We start from the raw sequence: 20,764 nt of genomic DNA, 5'->3' as shown, positions 1-20,764 counted from the left end.
AGTGCGAGTTCCAGGGTTTCGCTGTGGCAGCTCAATCACTCCCCGAGTCACCTCTGAACGTGGAATGTCCCATCTGGCCTGGAAGAGGAGAAGCTTATGTGATATCTCTCTCTTGCAGTCTGTCCTGGTGCTAAGCCATTTGCCCAGATGATCCAACTATTGCTGCACTCCTCTCCCAAGCATTCACGGTTGGGTAGATCTTAACCACATCTTCCACAATCAGGACAAGTGCTATATTACCACCTGACAAACTCAGTGAGCACAAAGTAGCCAAGAGCAAAGGAGGAACTTGGTCCTTCAGCCTAGTGTTAGGTCTTAGTGTAACGGGTTAAAAAAATATTCAGCAACTATTTGTGTATTATGCATGCTGACTCAGAGTCTGCTGACTGACAACTGCAGCGAGGCTTCCTTCGACTCTCTGCTGGGTACGATGGATGACAGCTGAGTGTCAAGTTTAATATCCAAAAGATAGAGCCAGAAATGGAATTGCCTCAATTCTAGTCTTTTCTTCACATCAGAAGCTTAGCAGTTCAGTTTCCACAAGGGACAATAAATCTATCCATTTGTGTAATGCACTTATGCATTTGTTAGATTGAGGTTGAACACATTTTAACTTTGGGAAGGTTGTGGATGTTCCAGGGTTCCCAGCTGCAATGAGAAAGTAATTTTCCACTACAGAAACAGTGTCTGTCAGCCAAGATGGCAACAATATATTTATTTGGATTCCTGAAAAATAAAGACCATATGCCTATTCATTGTCCTTGAGATTTAAAATATCAAAGCCTTACTTCATTAAATGAATGGCAAAATCACATATAGTTCCTAAAACAGGGATCCACATCTTGAAAATTAAGACAACTGAAATGAGACTGTGTGAACAAGGCAGGCACCTCCCATGTGGAAAACACTAAAGGCCTTGTTCAGAGCCTGAAAAATGTATTTTAGTAAAAATTATTTTTCTTACATATAGAAAGAGGAAACTTTCTGTATTTTTTTCAGTCAACTGTCATCAAAACATCCCTTCATTATTCCCATACAGGTAAGAAAGAAAATACCAACGGAATAGAGATGCAACATATTAAGCATACAGAAAATAAGGTAAAGTAACTTGTATGATTCCTCTTCAGAACAAAAGTGTTAAACAAGTGCCCATAATTCTTTACAGGCAAAATCAGACTTTCAAATTTTTATTCTTAGTTCTATGTATAAAACAGGTTGGGTTTTTTTTGCTTCCTGCTTTTTACCTGTAAATGCTATCAAAGTAATAAAAAAAAAACTTGCAGTGATGATAAGTGGTAAAAGGAAAATGAAATTCAACAACCACCATTTAATATGCACAATGGTAATGTGTGGCAGAGTATGTTTAATGTGATCTGCATTCATTCAGGACATTAAATCAGAATTATAGATTTAAGAGAAAACAAGGATGGTTAGAAAACAAGCTGATGGGATTATTTCTTTTGCAAGTTATTTTATGAATGAGCTAAGCATTGTTTCAACAAAAAGAAAAGCAAGGTATTAAATTCTTTCAAGAGCTCTGAGAAGTACCTGCTACACAGACAATGAGTACAGGACACAACAGCAACGAAAAAGAGAGAAGGCACGTCCTCACCAACCCCATAAGCTTGTTTCTGCTGTATGTAAAGTGATGCTGTTTTGAGAAAAAACAGAAGTTACTGAGGCTTATTCTCTAAGGTGAAAAAAGAACCAGTAAGAACAGAATGAGGTTCACCTCAGCCATCAAGTGGAATATCGTCATTCCATTATACGTGGGTAGTAAAACCACTTGCTTTGAGCATAAGGAGTGGTTTATGATGAAGCTGGCTTCAAAAACATTTAGGTAATGTGCCAGTGTGGATGAGGGAAGTAAAACATGAAATGACCATCAACATTCCCACAAAATGTTAACAACACATTAATTTTAAAAAAAAAATCAACTAATATTTGTGCTTTAGCTCTGTCAAGGATGAAAAATCAAGTACTTGAAACAGTAAAGGACCCAACTGTTCTTAACATCCTTTCCCCATAGAGGCAAAATACAAAGAAGTCTCGCCAGGAAACCTTTTTAAATGTGATTTTTCCAACCTCAGCTTGTGTATATAAATGATATTTGAGTAGCTGCCTGCATTGGAAAGTTAAATTTATCCCAACGCTGTTTCCACGCTGTTTGTGGCACGAGTAAACAAATCAGCGTTCTCTTCATACCCATGGTAACCACAGCCACCTTTTTGAGGGACCCTGGCAGAGACACCACTGCAACTGTGCTAACACGAGGAAGACGATGGGGACTGGAGACTTCATAAACATGCTTGTCCGCCTTCGCAGAGCCAGACTCTACCTACTCTCTCAGCACGAACTGGGCACGACAGCTGGGAGGAGGAGGAGAAGGAGGAACAGAGGAGGCATCACCACAGACCCAGCGCAGCAGACCATCAGGACAGGATTAAATTAAATCTCCAGCCTTACAACAAAGCATTGCCGAAGTCTGATACACCAGTTCCCTTAACTGGTCAGTCAGGGGAGAGTTTTGTTTATTCCGAAAAGGACCTACTAAATAAATACTAACCTTTGAATCACAGAAACGCCTCTGTCAATGAAATGACTTTTAGAAACTAATTCTGTCCGTAATCCAACCTGAATCGGGAAGAGGGCAAAACCAGAGTCATGTAATCTAAATTTCACATTGAGAAAAAAGCAAGTGTGAAAAAACTTGTGCTGGGCTGTAGCATCCTCTTCCTACAGGTAATCAGCACATCTCATCGTAACACCCTATTTTAGTAACTTCCAACATTCATAAAGGTTCACATGGTGAAGAAACTTTTTTTATTTAGCAATTCTTACTAAAACATTTCTGTGAATGAGGTGAATGCTAAAACAACTAAGAAAATAGGATTTGGAAAACTTATTTTGAAAACAGAGGGGTCTATGCTGTAGAGAGAAGATCTGAAATTAGCAACAAAAAGAAAAAATGCAAACTCTTGACAGAGACTGCACTTTCCCTCAAACCAGTGCAACCATGCAGCAATTTAGCCAAATTACAAGTTAATGAAAAAGTGTAGTACATGCTAAAAGGAGCCACTGTTTACCACCAAAGTGAAAAGAGGGCTCCTCTGTGAGGGATGGTCCATGCTGAAGCAGCTGAAGCAGCAGAACTGAGAACCTGTCCCTCCAGCTTTCCCAGTCACCTGGGCTGAGTCGTCTCCTTCCACGAGCAAACAATCCCATCATCAGAATAAAAAAAATCCTGACATCAAACTAGACATAGTTTCTCTCATATCTGCTTTGGAGCTGCAGAAACCATAAAACACCTTATCAGGATGAAACTGATCCTTACTAAGAAGAAAAGAGAATTTGAAAGCTTTTGTAGACCTCAAAGCTGTGGATCAGGAAAATACCGTGAAGAAAACCCATGCAGCTGACCTCAACAGATTTCTCTCCCCTTCTTCCAAGGAGGCAAGTTTCCTCTTTCAGCATTGCCAGAGCTTGTGAGTTCTCAGATAAGTTTACAGAGAGGGAATGATTTCACCAAGGAAAATCTTGGTGTTAATACATGCGAAGAAGCATACACTGCTGAATTATGTGCTGGAAGGTCTCTTCCTTACCATTTGGGAACAAACAGAATGGTTTCCTTCACTGCAAAGGAGAAGGAAGACAGCAATTTTCTCTCAGAAGGACCCCCTGGCTCACAAGTTGTGCTTGTTTACATATCCTTTAAAACCTGCTCTGATTTACTCTGTACAGAAAGGTATATACCCTGCATTTCAGATTTCCTATCCTGTTTGTGTTGTAAAGCCTTTGGAATAACCCACCCAAACAGACAGTCCTCTCCTAAATATGATCTTCAAAGATTTATATCAAGTTTTTTTTACTGACTTTTTTCTTTAAACTGAAAAAGGGAGGGGGAAAAAGAAAAGCCAAAAGCCTGTGGGAGGCTTTTATGAAATGTACTTCCACAAGCCCTGCTGTGCTGGCTCAGCAGCTGGCTTATTTGAATTCCAGGTATGCACTACACAGGGTTTTTTTTGAAACGCCGGCTTATCAGAAAAGCAATGCTGCTTTTGGATCATAACACTGGCTTTATGGTCTTTTTGAAGACCATAAAACTGGCTCAGTTAACACACACAAATACCTACCGAGGGTCACAGTGTCCAATCTCATTGGCACGGGCAAAGCTACACCATAGCATCAGGATACTTAAGGGCTTAAACTACCATTCAGCTGGAGAGTTTATTTAAATAATTAACAGACCAAATTTATGCACCTTCCTATGAATCATTATAAAAATAGCACGGAAAACATTTTTATGTAACATAAAATGATGTTTCTTCACTATACCATTGTTTAACTAGAACTATTTGAACAAACCAGCACATTTGGAATCACATCCACTCCTGATAAGGATCATCACTGCACCAGGACCTGACCCAATGATTTTCATAGAAACCAATCCATGTTTTTGCAGAGCAAAGCCCCACTCCGAAGCAGTGAAGCACACTGTACTTCTCAGATACTGGAAACCCTTTGCCTCTGGCCTGGTGCCCAGTCACAACACATTGGAGGAATGAGTGTGCCTCGTTAGGACACCACGCCGGGACTCGCCATTCCTTGCACACAAGGAACAGCATACGCACAGCACAGTAGAAGCTCATGACATGTGCTGCTTGCATGACAGAAATACATTTGCAGTGGAGAGGAAAGCTCTTGTACTCAGGCAGATAGAATATTATAGCTGGCCTAATGAGCTGCTGAGCTCACTGCCTGCAAAAAACCCGAAATTAATATCATGAAAATTCTTTTTCTCACCTAAAAATCCTGAGGAGGTAACATATACCGAGACCTATATATTAAGCCTGGTGCTCAGCATCACAGAACAGTGTGATACTAGAATCACATCAGATCATCCAGAAGTTTGCCAACTCCTTAGTTTGCCAACTAAGGTCTTGATCTTGTAATGATCTCAATTTTGAATAGATTCGTGCAGCCACATGGAGCCCAGTGAAGCAGTGGGTATTTTGTCAAGTTTTTTTAAGCGACCATTTGTTCAATCTGCAGTAAATGAAAGCAGCCAGACATGCTGCCGTTGGAAGAATGTGCGGGTCCAGGTGTTACAATATTTCTGAAACAGTGAGTGCATTAATAATGAGCTCCAATTGTGCTGGGTATATGTGGTGGATATAAGAGCACTCCTCTTGGATGTCTAAATACCCTGCTGATTCCTACACTCAACCTTATCAGAATTCCCAAATCAAATCACTTTTAAAAATGTCTAACCTTATCACTAAAAATCCACTTCAAGCGATTCAGGTTCGAGTGTGCCTCCTAAAACAAACCACAGCATGATGCTTGGTGTATTCATTCCAAGCAGCAGTATTTTGCTGCTAAAAAAGCAAGAGTGTTATACTTCTGACTATCCTTCTGAATCATAGGAACAGAACAAGCAAGCAAAATGAAAAACTGAAGTGTCTAAGTAGTACAGAAATATTTTTTTTCCTAAAAATGGGGGAGATGTCAGCTTACTTCTGATAGAGAAATACTGGCTATAAAAGCAGCTGAGACATTTTAAGTGGGGTTGGGGCAGAATCCCGGGGAGATACTCATTCCCATCCACAAGACAGTAAGATGAGTGGGGAGGCTGTGGCTGAACAGAAACCATATTCTCCACTGCAGCGTAGCAAGCTAGCACACCTCACTCCAAAGCATTTCGGAAGCTTCCAGTGAATTCTTCGCTAGAGCATCTACCATTTTTCCTGACACCTTCTTTACCCATTTCCTTGCAAGTCCAGTAAGAGGGATGGGTTCATTTTCCTGACACCATGAGGTACATGCCAAAATGTAGACATCAGAAGTGGGTTTTGAAGGAGTGCCAAATTTTGAGATGCTCAAATTTTCTGAAAATTGGAAACTGTGCATTTTAACAATTTATTGCTCATTTAGCAGCTGTGGCTTTGACAATCAGCTGGCAGGTGGCCTAAGACTTTTAATTTTGTTTATTTAAATGAAGGTGAAAGCAGGTGCCACTCAACTGGAAGAGGCAGCTGCACTCCCAGCTTCAGTGAACCCATTTGTTTGCTTTGACATTAGTGCACTCGGTAACTTTGCCCGTGACTTCTGAGCTCTCAAAAACACCAGGCAGGAGGGATTAGGGTGCCTTCATCTCCTGTCTCCATTTCAACTTGCTCTAAGGCACGTGCAGCGCAGCTGCAGTGGCAGTCCTGGCTCTTTGCAGTCTCACTTTTGGGCAAAAGGGAACTACCACCTCCCCGGAGCTGCTAGAACCATTCCTCTCCACTCACTGGAGAAGGGAGCTGCGGGGACTAGGCAGGATTTGGAGAACACACTGCCTACAGCTCCAAAACGAATTGAGGGGGCTTGCACTGAAACAATCAATGGTGAAGTGTGAATGAATGAAGGCAAATCCTCAAAAGACTGGAGCTGCTGAACACCTGCATATTGCAGTCTACTCTTTTTTCAGAAAAACAAACCAAACCAAAAAAAACCCAAACCAGACGGGTAAATGGATAAATAAATAAATAGGATAGAGAAAAGAAAATTTGCACAGACACATGACAAAGAGCTTCAGTGCCACTAGCAGTCAATAATGATGGATTACGCCCCACCCCGTCCAATACCTTAAGGTCCACAGAAATGCATGGCCTAAAATATTGACGACACAAAGGCTGAAAACTGATGTGGGATCAGGTACAAGAACAGTAAAATGATGACATTAATTTTTTAACATCAGCAATGCTGCTATTACAAGGCAAACCATAACATTCTGTAGGTAAGTTTTAATGGTCTCACTGAATTAGTAGGAAGGGAGATGTTACACCAATGAAACAAGGTAACTATGCAAGTTATCAGAGAGAAAAATCAACTTCTCAACAGTGTAGGCACAGCTGATCTCTTGGACTATGTGAGGAATGCAGATAGAGCAGCACGATGTTATCATTAAGCTAGTTAAAAGGCTGCAAAAGCAACAAAACCATGAAAGCATTAGCAAGAATAAGATAACATAAAGCAAAAGGGGTAGAAAGCTGCACTGAAAGTACGTTTTACTGGAAGTAAATGAAGCCCAAAGAAGAGATGACTCTAGTAAGAAACAGCTGTTTCGCTCTCCTTAGTTTTCAGCTACATTCACTGATCTGATAAATGATTTTTTTTTTACAGAATAGGGTACTGCAGGGATTTCATTAAAAGCTCCATAAAACAACCAAAAGAGGGTTTGCCCTGGCTGCAGTTATTACCCTGCTTTGAACTGCTGAGTAGCTGATAAAGTGATACGATGCAGTGAGGTCAGCAGGACCTCGTCTCTACCCCTCCCTTTCCAAGAGAAAGGAGCAATACCAGCACACCCTAACAACCCGGTCCAGCAGCAGAGCAGTGTTATTAACCATCTCAGTCATCAGACCAGAGCAGACTATACCAAAGTGACCGGGATCTCCAACATCCAAATTATTAAGGCCTCTTTTTAAGTAATTAGGGCAATGTATTGTATGGATGCACACCAAGATGAGACACAAATGAAGAATAACTAAGGGATTGACAAAATCCCTGGCTGCATCCCGTCCGATTTTACTTGAGAGACAGTTCAGTGATACAAAATTTATGCAACTTCCCTTTCGCTTATGAGAAAAGTGCAATTACCAGCTATTGTAAAACAATTACATTCAGGATACACAGGGAAAAAACCCACAAATATATGTTCTAAGATGAAAATGAGTTACAATGCACATAATTCCCTTTTGAAGAAGGGATGTAACTGCAGAATATTTTAAATAACTTTGAAAGAAATTGAGCAAGAGTTACTGTAAAAGCAAAAATCCCTCTTTATCACACAGCAAAGTTTAGTCAAATTGAAAATTTACAAGGTCAACTGATTTCTCACCCACCAAAAGATATAGAAATCCAACCGTAAACTTTCAGCACAATAAGTAGATGCCTAAAAATCTCCTTTGATTTCTCCCCTGGATGTAATCATCATCAGGGCAATCATATTTATGTGAGAACACTCCTATTGCACCATACCACATTCTCTGTTAAGAACTTACTTTATGCTGTTCTGCTCCATCACTGACAGGTTTGAGAGTTTACACCACGGCCATTCGGATCACGTTGTGCCCCAAAAAAGCACCGTGAAGAATTCTCATTATGTTCTCACAAAACATATTATTAGCTCTCTCCGATGTACTCAGAAACAGACCTCAGCTGCCAGAAATACTGCTACATGGTGATATACAGACGCACTCTAAAGACAAATAGTGAACACAGGACATTTTTTTTCCTGTAACTGACAGCTAGAGAATCCAGTTTTTCTATGGCCTCTGAGCTATTTTAAATGGAGCACTTGGAAGACTGAGGAAGGAAGAACCAAAACAACAAGAATGGAACATAATATTGTATACTTCAAAACTTGCCCTATTTATTTCACACTCAAACAGCTGAGAATACCTATTGCATTAAGATCCTAGTCAGGTAATTCTCCTACTCTCAGTTCCTGTATGAGACCTCTTTTTTTGGACATCTTATGAAACAGAATACATTCAATTTCTGTAGCCTTTTTGTTTCCTCTCCTACTCATTAACACTGATTTTATCCAGCGCTTTTCAAGGCAGTTTCAAACTAATGCAGCTTTTTACCTGTTGTTTACTTTATAAAAAGACAGGAATAATAAAACCAATTAGAATAAAAAATTCAGGGGAGATGCATTCATTCTGATTTTCTTTTCTCTCTGCAAGTCACAGAAGTAATAGCAACACACAAATAGTGGACACACAGAAATTGTGTGACAGCATTGTTATATGCATATTTAAAACTCAGACCAGATTATACAAAATTTTCAACGTATGTCACATCAAATGTCTAAATTATTTAACCACAGCCATTTAATAAACTAGAAAAGCAGCTGTCCCAATCAAGGTGGATTAATGTTAGCCCTTGAAAACTTGAAACCTCTTGAAATCACTATGCTTATCTGAAAACTTACATTTAGCTTACAGAAAGATACTGAGGATCAGCAGCTTATGTAAATGGCGGTGATAGTTGAAGACATTCCATTTTATGGCAAGTGCTCCCCATCTTGCTAAATGAACACCTAGTCTAGGGCACTGATTCCAGAAACACTAAAACAGATATTAAAGTCTACCTTTATTCAAATTAGGCCTATTGCAAATGGTACCTCAGGCATGTAAGTGGGCTGAAGGGATAGAAAAAGCTATTACTTTTACCAGTTCTCAGGAGGGCAGAAGAAATGAGCTATTATTCTTGAGGACTTCTAAGAAACATTTGCAGACAGGTAAGGCATATCATATCAATCTTAGATTCTCATAACCTGTCTCTAAAATCATAACCTAAAACTGCCTCACATTGATTTTTAGATATTTTTAACTTTAAGAACATTTGAACTTGAGCTAAAGATTATAAGCAACAATTTTGGCAATCGATGCTCTTCAGAAAACCTGCTTTTGGCATGTGATGTGCAATGCAGACATGAGTAAGAGAGGAAAGGGAAAAGAGAAGATTCAGGTGTATTAAACATTGCTTCTTGAGTTACGAAATGGAAAGAGAAAGCAATATAACTATTTGATGTCTGATCGTTTATTATCTTCCCTAGTAAATAAAGCCAGCATATGAGAGCAGGTTTATGAATGGGCCTATACTTTTATATGGCACAATATTATCTTGCAGTGTAAGTTTTTGGATAACAGACCAATGCTTTTGTTCAGAATGGGCTTCAGCTCCATTTGTAAAATGCACAAATTTCTTGCAACTGCATGCACAAATCTTTGCAATTACAGCTGTACAGAGAGATATTTTACATGGGGAAAAAATGTATTTCTACGCATATGGGGCCAACAAGGAAGGTGCCTGCAAAGATGTACACCAGAGTTAAGTAAACAGAGCTGCACTGATTTACACCAGCTGAGTCTCAGCACATTTTTTTCAATGTCTTGCCTGTAACCACCCTCTCAAAGGCCAGAGGTGAGCCCGGAAAAGAAACAATGTTTCTTTATAATTATAGCCCATTTCTCATTCAGCAACTGAAATATGAGACATACTAAAGAAACATTCCAATTCCAAAGAAAACCACAAAGCCATTGTTTTCCACTGAATCATGTCTTAAATAGTTTTCTTTTTCTGATAGCCAATTACTGTTCACATTTTGCACTACCAAGCTAACAATAAGCCAAGCTCTTGCAATCCCAGCCACACTCAGGGTTTTGCTCAGAATTAGCTGGCTGGATGGGAACATCTTCTTGCAAGCAGAAGATGACACCTGCGTGCATCAGGTTGTGTGACTGGCTGGCCTGACATCCAGCCAGCCCTTGAAAGTCAAGGATGGGGTTACACATTCATTTATTTTTTCCCCTCCTCCTCTTCCCTCCTGCTACTAGCTGGTAGTCCCCTGGCAAGTGTCCCTCATATACTGCTGGGTACTTTTATGACTTTAAACATGGATGAATGGGAGGTTACGTGTCCCCTTTTCTAAAAGAAATATTAACAGAATGCAAGATTTAACTTCAATATTTTTTAAAGCCTTCTTTCCTGACATACGCAGCAATATTCCTCAAGAAAATCCCCTACATTTTTAAAAGATTCCTGTTTTTAAATCCTAGGCCTAGTTTGTTCACCCAATACCATATGGGTTTAATGATATAAGGCAAAGACTAACTCAGACTATGGCTACTCAGACATGGTGAGAACAGGAGTTCTTTATAAGAGGTAAACACAAATTAGCATCAAATACCTTATGCCCTGTTATAAGGGAAAAAGACTACACATGCAGGGATACAGAAGACAATATAGTACAGTCAGAGAGCTAAAACTGAGAGGAAACTCCTTAAAAAGAATTCTTAAAAATCCAAAATCCTTTACAAAACATGGATACATAGAAGATTTACTTTTTTTTTAAAAGATCATTTTAAAGGTTAATTCACCTCATACTTGCCTATTTTAGAATTACTTTCATTTGAAGTTTGGCATAAGAAATAAAGCCCAGAAAGGAATCTTATAAAAGTGGTATCAGTGCAAAAGCTGCAGGCAACTACAGTAAAATACTGAGTAAGTGCCAACAACTTCAAAGAGAAGACCCACAGGTAGAGAAGCCTGATATTTATTTAATTAATTTCATGCTGAAGAGAAATGAAATATTTTGTATATTGTTATAGGTAGAGAAGCCTGATATTTATTTAATTAATTTCAGTGGTGCTGAAGAGAAATGAAAAATTTTGTATATTGTTATAATAAAGCAAAGCAGAGGTAAATTCATTAACAGGATATAATATATTGCACTTCTCTCATTCTATGTATATGCTGTGTTACAGAAGATAGAACTCAGCAGTCAGGTTTCTACTTAACTAGAGTTCCAAAAAACCCCCTTGTTTTCCTCATGAAGTCATTGGTGGGAGGAAAATGGAGAGAGATGGGAGAGTAACAAGCTGTTTATAGAAAACTTTCCCCCTCTGAGCAAGAACTATCTATTTTACAAAGATGACGACTTTTTCTCCAACAAGACTCATCATCTGCAACACATAAGGCACCATAGATACCATGCCTACACAAAATAAAATTTCAGCTCAGGTCTCACCTCACAAATACATTATTCCATGAGAGATGAACAAGCTGTATTTCAGAGCTGAAGTATTTACCAAGTGACAGAAAAATTTGTATAGAATAATGAAATGGGAATAATAGACCAATAAACTTGACTAAACACCTCATGACACAGGTGAACTTCAAAGCCCAATAGTTAAAAGTACTCTTCCCTTGGGTTTAGCATTGCTAGCTTCCCAAAAAATGTTATTAACACAGTGTACCAGAAAGTACGGATCCTCCCGGTCCATCGTAAGCTTAAATGAAAGTAAGGCCTGTTGAAATGTATTATTTCAGGCTTTAGAGGACATCAGTGACATGAAGGAAATCTTCAGATACAGAACCACAGGGAGAAAGCTCCACAGCTTCACAAACGCCTGTTAACATTACAGTCGTGGAGGAAACATTACTGGTCTGTGTTACGTGATACAAGATACTTCAGGAGTGTAGTCCTATATGTATGTATGCATATGTATCTAAAAGAGAAAAAATTGCTAGCCTTTTAAATTTTCAATATCAGAAGTAACGCTTCCATTCGCGTTTAAGAGGAAAATGCCATTTTTCATACCTATCTGAAATCGCAGATGCTTGCGAGTCTGTGCTGTACAGCTCCATGCAGAAAGCCAGCGTTTCTGGCGTCGCCCTTTGGCATGCCAGGCTTCCGGGCTCAACAAATGGATATTGTTCTCTTTTAATTACTTTTTAATACTGTGCATTATGGCACCCAACAGAGCAATAGCATCCAATACCAGAGAGGAGTCCTCAGCTTTTTGCAATATGCGTGTCAGGGAAGACAGAAGCTTCTGGCTGCGAACTCCCACCCCTGCTGTGCCCCATTACCTGCAGCGTGAGGCTCCTGCGGCACACACGTGTCCCACCACTGCGTGTGCAGAGTGAATGTCCATTTACAGATAAAACAGCATTCAAATGCCATTGTCCTGCCTGTGCAGAGATCTACAAAGTATCAGGAGATCTCTTTGTACATTATTCTTGCAGTGAAATGTAATTTTCAGAGTAGTTGGCACCAAGACCGAAGTTCAGCCAACACACAGATTATTCCCTTATCAGGAAGGCTTCGGAGTCTGGGAGGAAAATTCACTTTGATCTATAGTGGCTCTCAGAAACCTCACGTAAAGTGGAAAGGACAGAGATACCTTCCTACCTAAAAAAATTCTTTCCAGAAGATAAATTAAGCTAGCACAAGAAATTCAACTCTGATCTGGTTTGAATCTGTTAAGAACAGCAAGTATAAAAGCACATCCTTATATCAAAATCAGAGCTGTAACCAAGTTGGTACCTCCACTGTGGCTCAGAGTAAGGCATGCACAGGCTTCTCAGTGTAATCAGCATCAACACAACTAATTCACACTGATCATCACCAAGATCCAAGGAGCTGTCAATTCTCCCTGGTACAGGGCTAGCCTGAAGACATTTGGTGAGGCTTTTACTTCTAGACATAATTCAAGCTTATTTACAATGGCAGGTTCTCCTTGATACAGAAAACCTCAAAGTTTACATGTAGAGAAATGTATGCTAACAAATGATCAACAGGAATAAACTACTGATAAAAATCTCAGCTTCTCCATATCAGAAGCCAAATGGTATTTCCCAATTTTGTGTAGTTTTCTTTTGATTCAACAGATTGCCTCACATATCTTTCCTATTCCCATGGTTTTACTGTACAACCTGTATTTGATCAAAGCTCTATCCTGTCTTGTGCACGTATTACAAGACTAAACGGAAATGCTGAGATTACTGTATCAGGTTATTGGCTCATCAGACCTGGCACCTCGCAGCAAAACCTCAGGCCACTTGTCTCAGAGAATGGCAAAACAACCAGTTTGCTGCATCTTCTCAGCTGTGCTGGAAATGATGATGCCACATCACTAGTTTGATACTTTGAGGCAAAAGACTTGTTAGCTTGTACAGGCTGCAATTACACCTTTCTCTCTTAATTTCTATGATGCAGTTCTATCCAGAAAGTAATCTCCATTCCAATAGGTAAGAAAAAAGTAGGAGTGAAGATGTAATAGTATACTGATTAAACCAAATCACCTCTGCATTAAGACATTTTAGTCACTGTTAAACCTCTTTGAAAAAGCAACTTGCTTATACATGTGATTTCCATTTTGTTTGGTAAGTAGAGTTTTTTAAAAGAGATTATTCACACTTTTAAGTGTAAGTGGAAAAAAGAATTCATATTACCAAATCCAAAGTGTGACAACAACTTGCAGCTTGCTCACTCATCAACATCTCTAAGTGCTGGTCCAATTCTGAGAACAGATTCTGGTTTATAAACCCTTGCTATTTTCTTGAAGCCTATCACAGTAATGGAACCTGAGAATGCTTATTATAAACAGCTGCTGTAACAGAAATAGCAAATCAGTGCATATTACCATTTAAAAACCCACAAATGTTTAAAACAATAGAAGTCAGGAAACACAAGCTTAAATAGAAATGTTCTTAAAACTGAAAGATTAATCTCTGTTCTTAATCTATTACAAACAATCACTTAATTAAGCCATTATTAAACAAAAATAAACATCAATCATAATGTGAAAGAAACATGTGGTGTGCTGGGTTGCATCTACTCTTGCTATGTAGATATGTAAAGAATGCCAATGATAGAGATACGCAAAAGCGTTTAGAGAATCTCTCTTTGACTTCCACTCATGCCAACAGCATACATACAACGTATTTTAATTTCATTTACATAATAATGGGAAATTATACAATAGGAAATCAGCCATTTCAGAATTTTAAGCTGTTACTCACATTAAATTTTGTTCACTTTCCCTGATTATTATTTCTTAGCATTTTGTGACTTTTCTACTACAGTGTAACAGATTCAGTCCAGAGGAGAGCCACAAAGATGGTGAGGGGCCTGGACCACAAGTCTTACGAGGAGCAGCTGACGGAACTGGGGGTGTTTAGTCTGGAGAAGAGGAGGCTGAGGGGAGGCCTTATCGCCCTCTACAACTGCCTGACAGGAGGCTGTAGTGAGGTGGGGGCTGGCCTCTTCTCCCTGGTAAGGGATGGTAAGATGGGGGGAAATGGTCTGAAGTTGCGCCAGGGCAGGTTTAGGCTAGACATTAGGAAAAATTTCTTCACAGAAAGGGTTGTCAGGCTCTGGAATGGGCTGCCCAGGGAGGTGGTTGAGTCCCCATCCCTGGAGGTATTTAAAAGAAGGATAGATGAGGTGCGTAGGGACATGGATTAGTGGTGGGATGGCAGGGTTAGGTTAAAGGTTGGACTTGATGATCTGAAAGGTCTTTTCCAACCAAAACGATTCTATGATTCCCTAAAAGCCTCAAGCTGCAACCTTGCCTCTTATATGTTATGGACGTGTAGCTATGACTAATAACAGTGGCAACAGATACGACACAGATTAACACACCTTTTGTTGCAAGTTGTGTATTTTAGACGAGAACTACAGAACAAAAAGATCAGTGTGAAGGTGGACTGTACCTTACACCATTTTCTGAGGACTACCATTTGTTACAAGAATACCATCACTGTTGGATGTTGAAAATGTGAACTACGGGAAGACTTTGTGGAAAAGTCTTTTATTGGTTGATCTTTCCTTTCACAGCTGTGTAAGTGCTCACAGTGTGGGAGTTAATTGTATTAGTTATCTGGTGTAACAACCTGATTAATTTAGTACTTCACTGCTATTAACTACCACACTACACATGATTCACTGGAGAATGAATGAATTGAATCCTTCTGCTCAAATACAAAACCAAACAGGAATGGTCCTTTTTTTTATAACTTCAAATAGATAACAAATTCTTAATGATGCTTAGAGTACATTAAGAAGGCACTCACTGAAACTATTTAGCTAGGGGTAACTAGACACTTCCATTAGAAAGTCTAATTAATTGTGATTTAAAAATTAACTCTGATTTACAACGGACCATAAAACTATCTGGTCCAAATTTTTATCTTTTTATTTGATGGTTTGTAAAAGAGGAAATTAAAGAAACAGTATCAATAAATTATCCCTTGTTATTTCAACACCATTCTCAATATTTGAAGCTGCAGTTTTAAAACAGAATTTTAAAAAATTGGCAGGCCTCAGAACTCATCCTGGGGTGTATTTATCCTGGCATTTTAACACACAAATAATTGCAAAAAGAAAATGGGAATATACAAAAGGTTTACAAAAGACGTACAAAAATAGGTTTATATGATATACCTATCACTATCACTTTTTGCACTGTATCATACGATATCGTATGATATACTGCAAAAAGGGCCCATTAAAGGGAGCACTGATTTCTGCTGTTAGAAGTCTACTTAATTTCCATAGCAAAAACACTCACTAAAATTTTACTACGATAAATGAGATGAAGACCAAAAGAGGAATTTATTGTTTTCAAAATTTCATGTTCTATTAATAAGGAGGAAATTTCAGACCAATAAATGAGAAGCAAAATAATTTAAGAAAGCAAAACCCTAAAACTGGCCCAGAAGTTGCTAGCTTAAAATAAACAAGCTGGCAAACAAACAAAGCAATTGGACATGTCACGGGAACTGCTCAGAACTGCTGCTCCTTATGTACATTGTGGCACAGCTATTTTTCCACAGCACAGAATTTTTAGGGTATTAGCCAAGCGGGCAGAATAACAAAATATTTTACAGAAAATTAGATATTTTTATATCACAATCAAATAAGGTCTTGTTTGAGATATATTTTTTTTGGAGTCATTCCTAAAAGCAGTTGCTAAATTCCCTGATGTCCCAACGAAAGAGATATAGTACAAGCAAGTCTGAATAAAATGAAGAATGTAAATTTTATAAACACATTATGAAAGACTTTCTTTCTCTCCCTGTGGATCAAAAAAGAATCCCAAATAAATCCTCTGCATTGAAATAAATGGCTGCTAACAAAAGAACCTTTAAAAGCAAGGGTATGCTCATACTTCCTTTCTAAATCTGCGGTCAGAGGCAAAACAGAGATTGCCAGGTTGAGGAAGGAAGCTGCTCTTGCTCCCCAGTGACCACCCCACAGTACCAGGAGCCACTTTGGCTAGTATCTGAATGAGCAGTGGCTTCCCTGAATAAACCCACTCCACAACAGCACAGCTCCTGGCAGGTAATGGAGTAAAAGAATCCCTTTATCAGGGAGTCAAGAAAAGTTGTTCCTGAGCTTTTTGAAAGGGAGCTGCCAAACCCAGAGCACAATGGGAGAAAAAGAAAGTTTAAAAAAAACAAAAACAAAACCCAAAACAAACCACCAAAACCAAACCCACCACAACCCTGGAAAGAAAATGTGTAAATGATGCCTTATGCTCAATATAAATGACCTCTTCTTTCACTCCCCATGTGGACGTGTCATCAGTGCCTATGAGCTACCCATGTACCTTATGACGGGCTCAACCAGGCTTGCAGAAGCAGTAGTCAAGGCCTCCTGTCGAACTTGACTTCTGATTTCCCATTCTGTTTCTCACCTCACTTCCTATCTTACTTCTCCTTTATATTCAATATCGCAAAAAATACGTGCTATTGAGATTACAATATTAGCATAATATTAACAGAGCACCAACCAGAGTTGATCACTTGCAAAATGAGGATGACCAACTGACTGGACTTCTATTGCCTTACATTTGGAAAGCTTTTTTTCCACAATTGTATAAAAAACTTTCTATACATTATTTTAAAAATATTAATTGAAAAAATCAGGATCTGAGCTTCTTACAGTCTTCAAGAATATATCAAGTAAACCGTATCTAGCTTGTAAACTAGGATTCTGATCCTTGGCCCTATCAGTAATTTAATTCCTGACACAAAGAAATATGTGAACATTTATCAATCAATCCTTTGTTGTGTTAGGCACATTACTTCAGCGATAAAGAACTCACCAGAAATATCCTTTCAAGTTGATCTTGAATGTCTTTCATTCCTGGAAAAGCAGCGACCCCTTGAATCATTTCTACAAAGATACAACCCACTCCCCTACAGAGGAAAAAAAAAGAAAGTATGAAACATTAGAAAGATTTCTTATAGTTTAAATGGCCAGCAACAATGCTTCTGTATCCAGTAATTTTTTGTTTTTTTAATCAACACTAGGGTGAAGGACAAGCATGTGCATTTACTAAACCAATGTACATGTATGAATACTTCTCAGGTGTTTGAAGGCGAGTGTAGAGGTAGCAGGAACATGGATGATAGCTGTTGGGACCAATAAAGGCACAGCAGCTGCTCTCTGTATGAGCACTTCCTGAGCAGCGTGCTCATGCTCCCAAATAAATTCTGGGGATGTGGGAATGGCAGTGAGAGAAGCTCACTCTGGGAGAAGCTGAACGGGAACAGGACTACGGCATGGGAGCACACTGGAAGGTCTTGGCATTGGAGGAGAATCTGGAAAAAAATGAGTAAAAAGGAAAAGGGCACGTGGCTGCTCACAGCCACTGAACTAAGCTACTGCCCAAATGCAGATGACTTCTGGGACAGGCTTCTTTGGGCTTTCTTCTCCCGTCTTCCAGCATAAAAGAAGGAAGCTCAAAGCCCATAGCTCTGGGGGGCTGCTGTCCCCATCCCCCAGAAGCTCTGGCTGAGAGGTGCTGCAATGGGCTGAGCAGCCATGGGCTCCCTCCTCTCCCCACCGCGACAGCCACCTCATTACAGCTCCTGTCCTTGGTCTCTCACAAAAGGCACTTCGCATGAGTCCTCCTCATCCCACTCAGTTAATCCACTGGCAGAAGCACTGGGAAATCAGAGGGAAAAAATATCTGGGACATACTAACTACAGCACAAAGAATGGATTCTCAAAAGTTGAGGAAAGTTTCTGTGACTCTAACTCAAATTTCAGATAACCTGTGGACTGCCTGCATCTGAAAAGCAAGACAAATTACAAACTTGCATTTGCATCTTTTCTGTATGAAGAGAGCTCAACAGTTGCTTATTCCCTCAGCAAAAATAATTTTAAGAGAAAACATCCCCCTTGGCTACCAATAGGATGCAGAATTTGATTATATAATTTAACTTGTTCAATTACATTTTTCTACATATGTTTTTCTACAACTTCTGCATGCAAACACCTACGTATGCTGTACAACTATGTCTGTGTAAGTAACCACACAAAAAAACCCTCAACCCAAACAAATGCCTATTCAATAACCCAAAATATATATCGAAATGAACCAAGAATTTGCAAAACTAACTACGGTACTACCTCTCCCTGAAATTGTGAGCTGTGTTTCTGTGTCAGAAAATCCCAGCAATAACCTCTAATTTAACTTTGTTTTTAGAAGCAAATTATTTGGAACGTAGTAATTACATACCTTTTCATTGCTTATGCATCGTGATGATGCATTCAGAAAGTAGCATTCAATTTTAGGGATATGTGTGCATATATTGGTGAGGAAGTGGTTCTAGAATGAAACAACTTAATGAAAATAGATTGCCTATTTTCATTAAGGCTGGGACTGAGTATTTATAGATACCACTTAACTAAGATTATCAGCAGACAATCCATGCTTTACTCATCTCTGAAGGGTTTGACCACTACTGAATAATGAAATAATTGTATGTTCCAGGACAATGAGAGTTGGTAGTCAAATTTCTTGAAGAAGAAAATTAAACATACATCACTGTTTTCTACTTCTACATCCCAAAGCATAGATACATTAAGCAAAGTTTCTCCTTAGGCATTGAAAAGTGGAGGAAAACCTTGGAAAGCACAGTTCTGGTCAAATTTTAGAATAATTTAGGTGTTTATAAAAGAGAGGTTAAAATTTACATTCCATATGCTTCTGCTGGTTTCCGAATGAACCGAATTGATTAAAATGCCATTCATCATTTAGTCTTGTTAGTGCTTCATTAGGCACAGATAGGCACAATATATCTCAGTCAAATACTTATAAACAGTATCAGAAGCTCAGGTAAGGAAAAATTCAAGATTTCACTCAGAAGCTATTCATTCAAGATGAGAAATAAACCAACTGAATTTAGACTAAAGAAAAGAGGATTGGAGTTCTATTCTTGCAACCAGAAAACAGGGATTTGATTAAACCAGTGTATCATTTAAGGGCCTGTACTGCTATCTGCAGAGAAATAGCTAGCTGTTTGGACAGAAATGCTGTAAAGGCAACAGGAAGATTTTGCCAAATTTTATATTGTTTCATGTAATCTATTTACAAAATTTTCCACTTTTAGCAGCTCTGAACACAAGTATGGGCCAAAAATCAAGTAAGAACTGCAAACAACACTAGTGAAAAAAAAAAATCCTGCTTGGAAAGAAGACTCCCATTACATGTCTTGGACTCTTGTGCAACTTAGTACTCCATTTAATCACAAGCTGAAATGAGAGTGAAAGAGTACTGGAGTTAAAGAAAAAATTAATACAAAAATCAAAAGGTTAGTAAAACTATTTAGGAGCGAAACATAAACAACCTTCAAGGTTTGAGCTGGAGGAATGCTGCTTCCTTTGGGCCACTTGAAAAGTAAGCTTATGCTTGCTTTCAAAGGTTATGGTGTTCAGCACATTGAAGAATAAGTCCATAGAAAGAGAAGATTAAATGAATACTAAAAAAAAAAAAAAAAAAAAAAAGAAAATAACAATAATAATAATAATTAAAAAAAAGTATGACATTGAACTGATAGGAAATAGCCAGAAAGCCATAATAGCATATAAAGGCTCCAAGATGGCTGGATGGTATTTTAGATGTCTTACTGGGATCAGTGAATTTTAGGCTCACAGCAAGTAGAAACTGAATATATAATAGGATCCCTGAATCACAAACAGTAAGCGCACACACGTTGAACATGAAAAGAAATAAAGCCTCTACAAGGCCTTGAAATTTAGTCATGTTTTTGTAGACCTCACAAACTATTAAACAGGTTAGAGATATTTTTGAGTAAAGCAAAAACTATTTTTGTGCCAGAAGAACTGGTTTGTAAGGAAAAATTAAGAGAATGATGTCATTCTTGGCTACAAGAAAACACAAGGGACAGGGAGAACGTGATGAGTCCGTATTTAAAATTATGCAAAATGAAGGACAAGGAAGCACTGATTAGGATTTTAATAGTTCCCAGAACTGTAGGTAGATCCAAGACATTATAACTAGAAACAGCAGAATGCCTTTAGGAAATAAAAGTTTTAGGGTGAGTGTTACAGAAACACACTTAACAATTGTGCTATACCCCAGCCTTCCAATGGACTTGAAGCTCC

The 20,764-nt window shown here is 38.7% G+C and overlaps 1 protein-coding gene across 1 annotated transcript in view; it reads right to left on the bottom strand.

Moving 5' to 3' along the window:
• CDK14 (cyclin dependent kinase 14) overlaps positions 1 to 20,764 on the bottom strand; it is a 316,876-nt gene that overhangs the window by 108,367 nt on the left and 187,745 nt on the right. Inside the window, exon 9 of the mRNA XM_035897109.1 lies at positions 17,454 to 17,547. Within this exon, the coding sequence (XP_035753002.1) occupies positions 17,454 to 17,547 (94 nt within the window). The remainder of the gene's footprint in view (positions 1 to 17,453; positions 17,548 to 20,764) is intronic.

This window comes from Egretta garzetta, unplaced genomic scaffold (genome assembly GCF_000687185.1).
Source record: "Egretta garzetta isolate BGI_Z169 unplaced genomic scaffold, ASM68718v1 scaffold30, whole genome shotgun sequence".
Taxonomy (NCBI): domain Eukaryota; kingdom Metazoa; phylum Chordata; class Aves; order Pelecaniformes; family Ardeidae; genus Egretta; species Egretta garzetta.
This window is presented reverse-complemented; position numbering and strand designations above follow the sequence as displayed.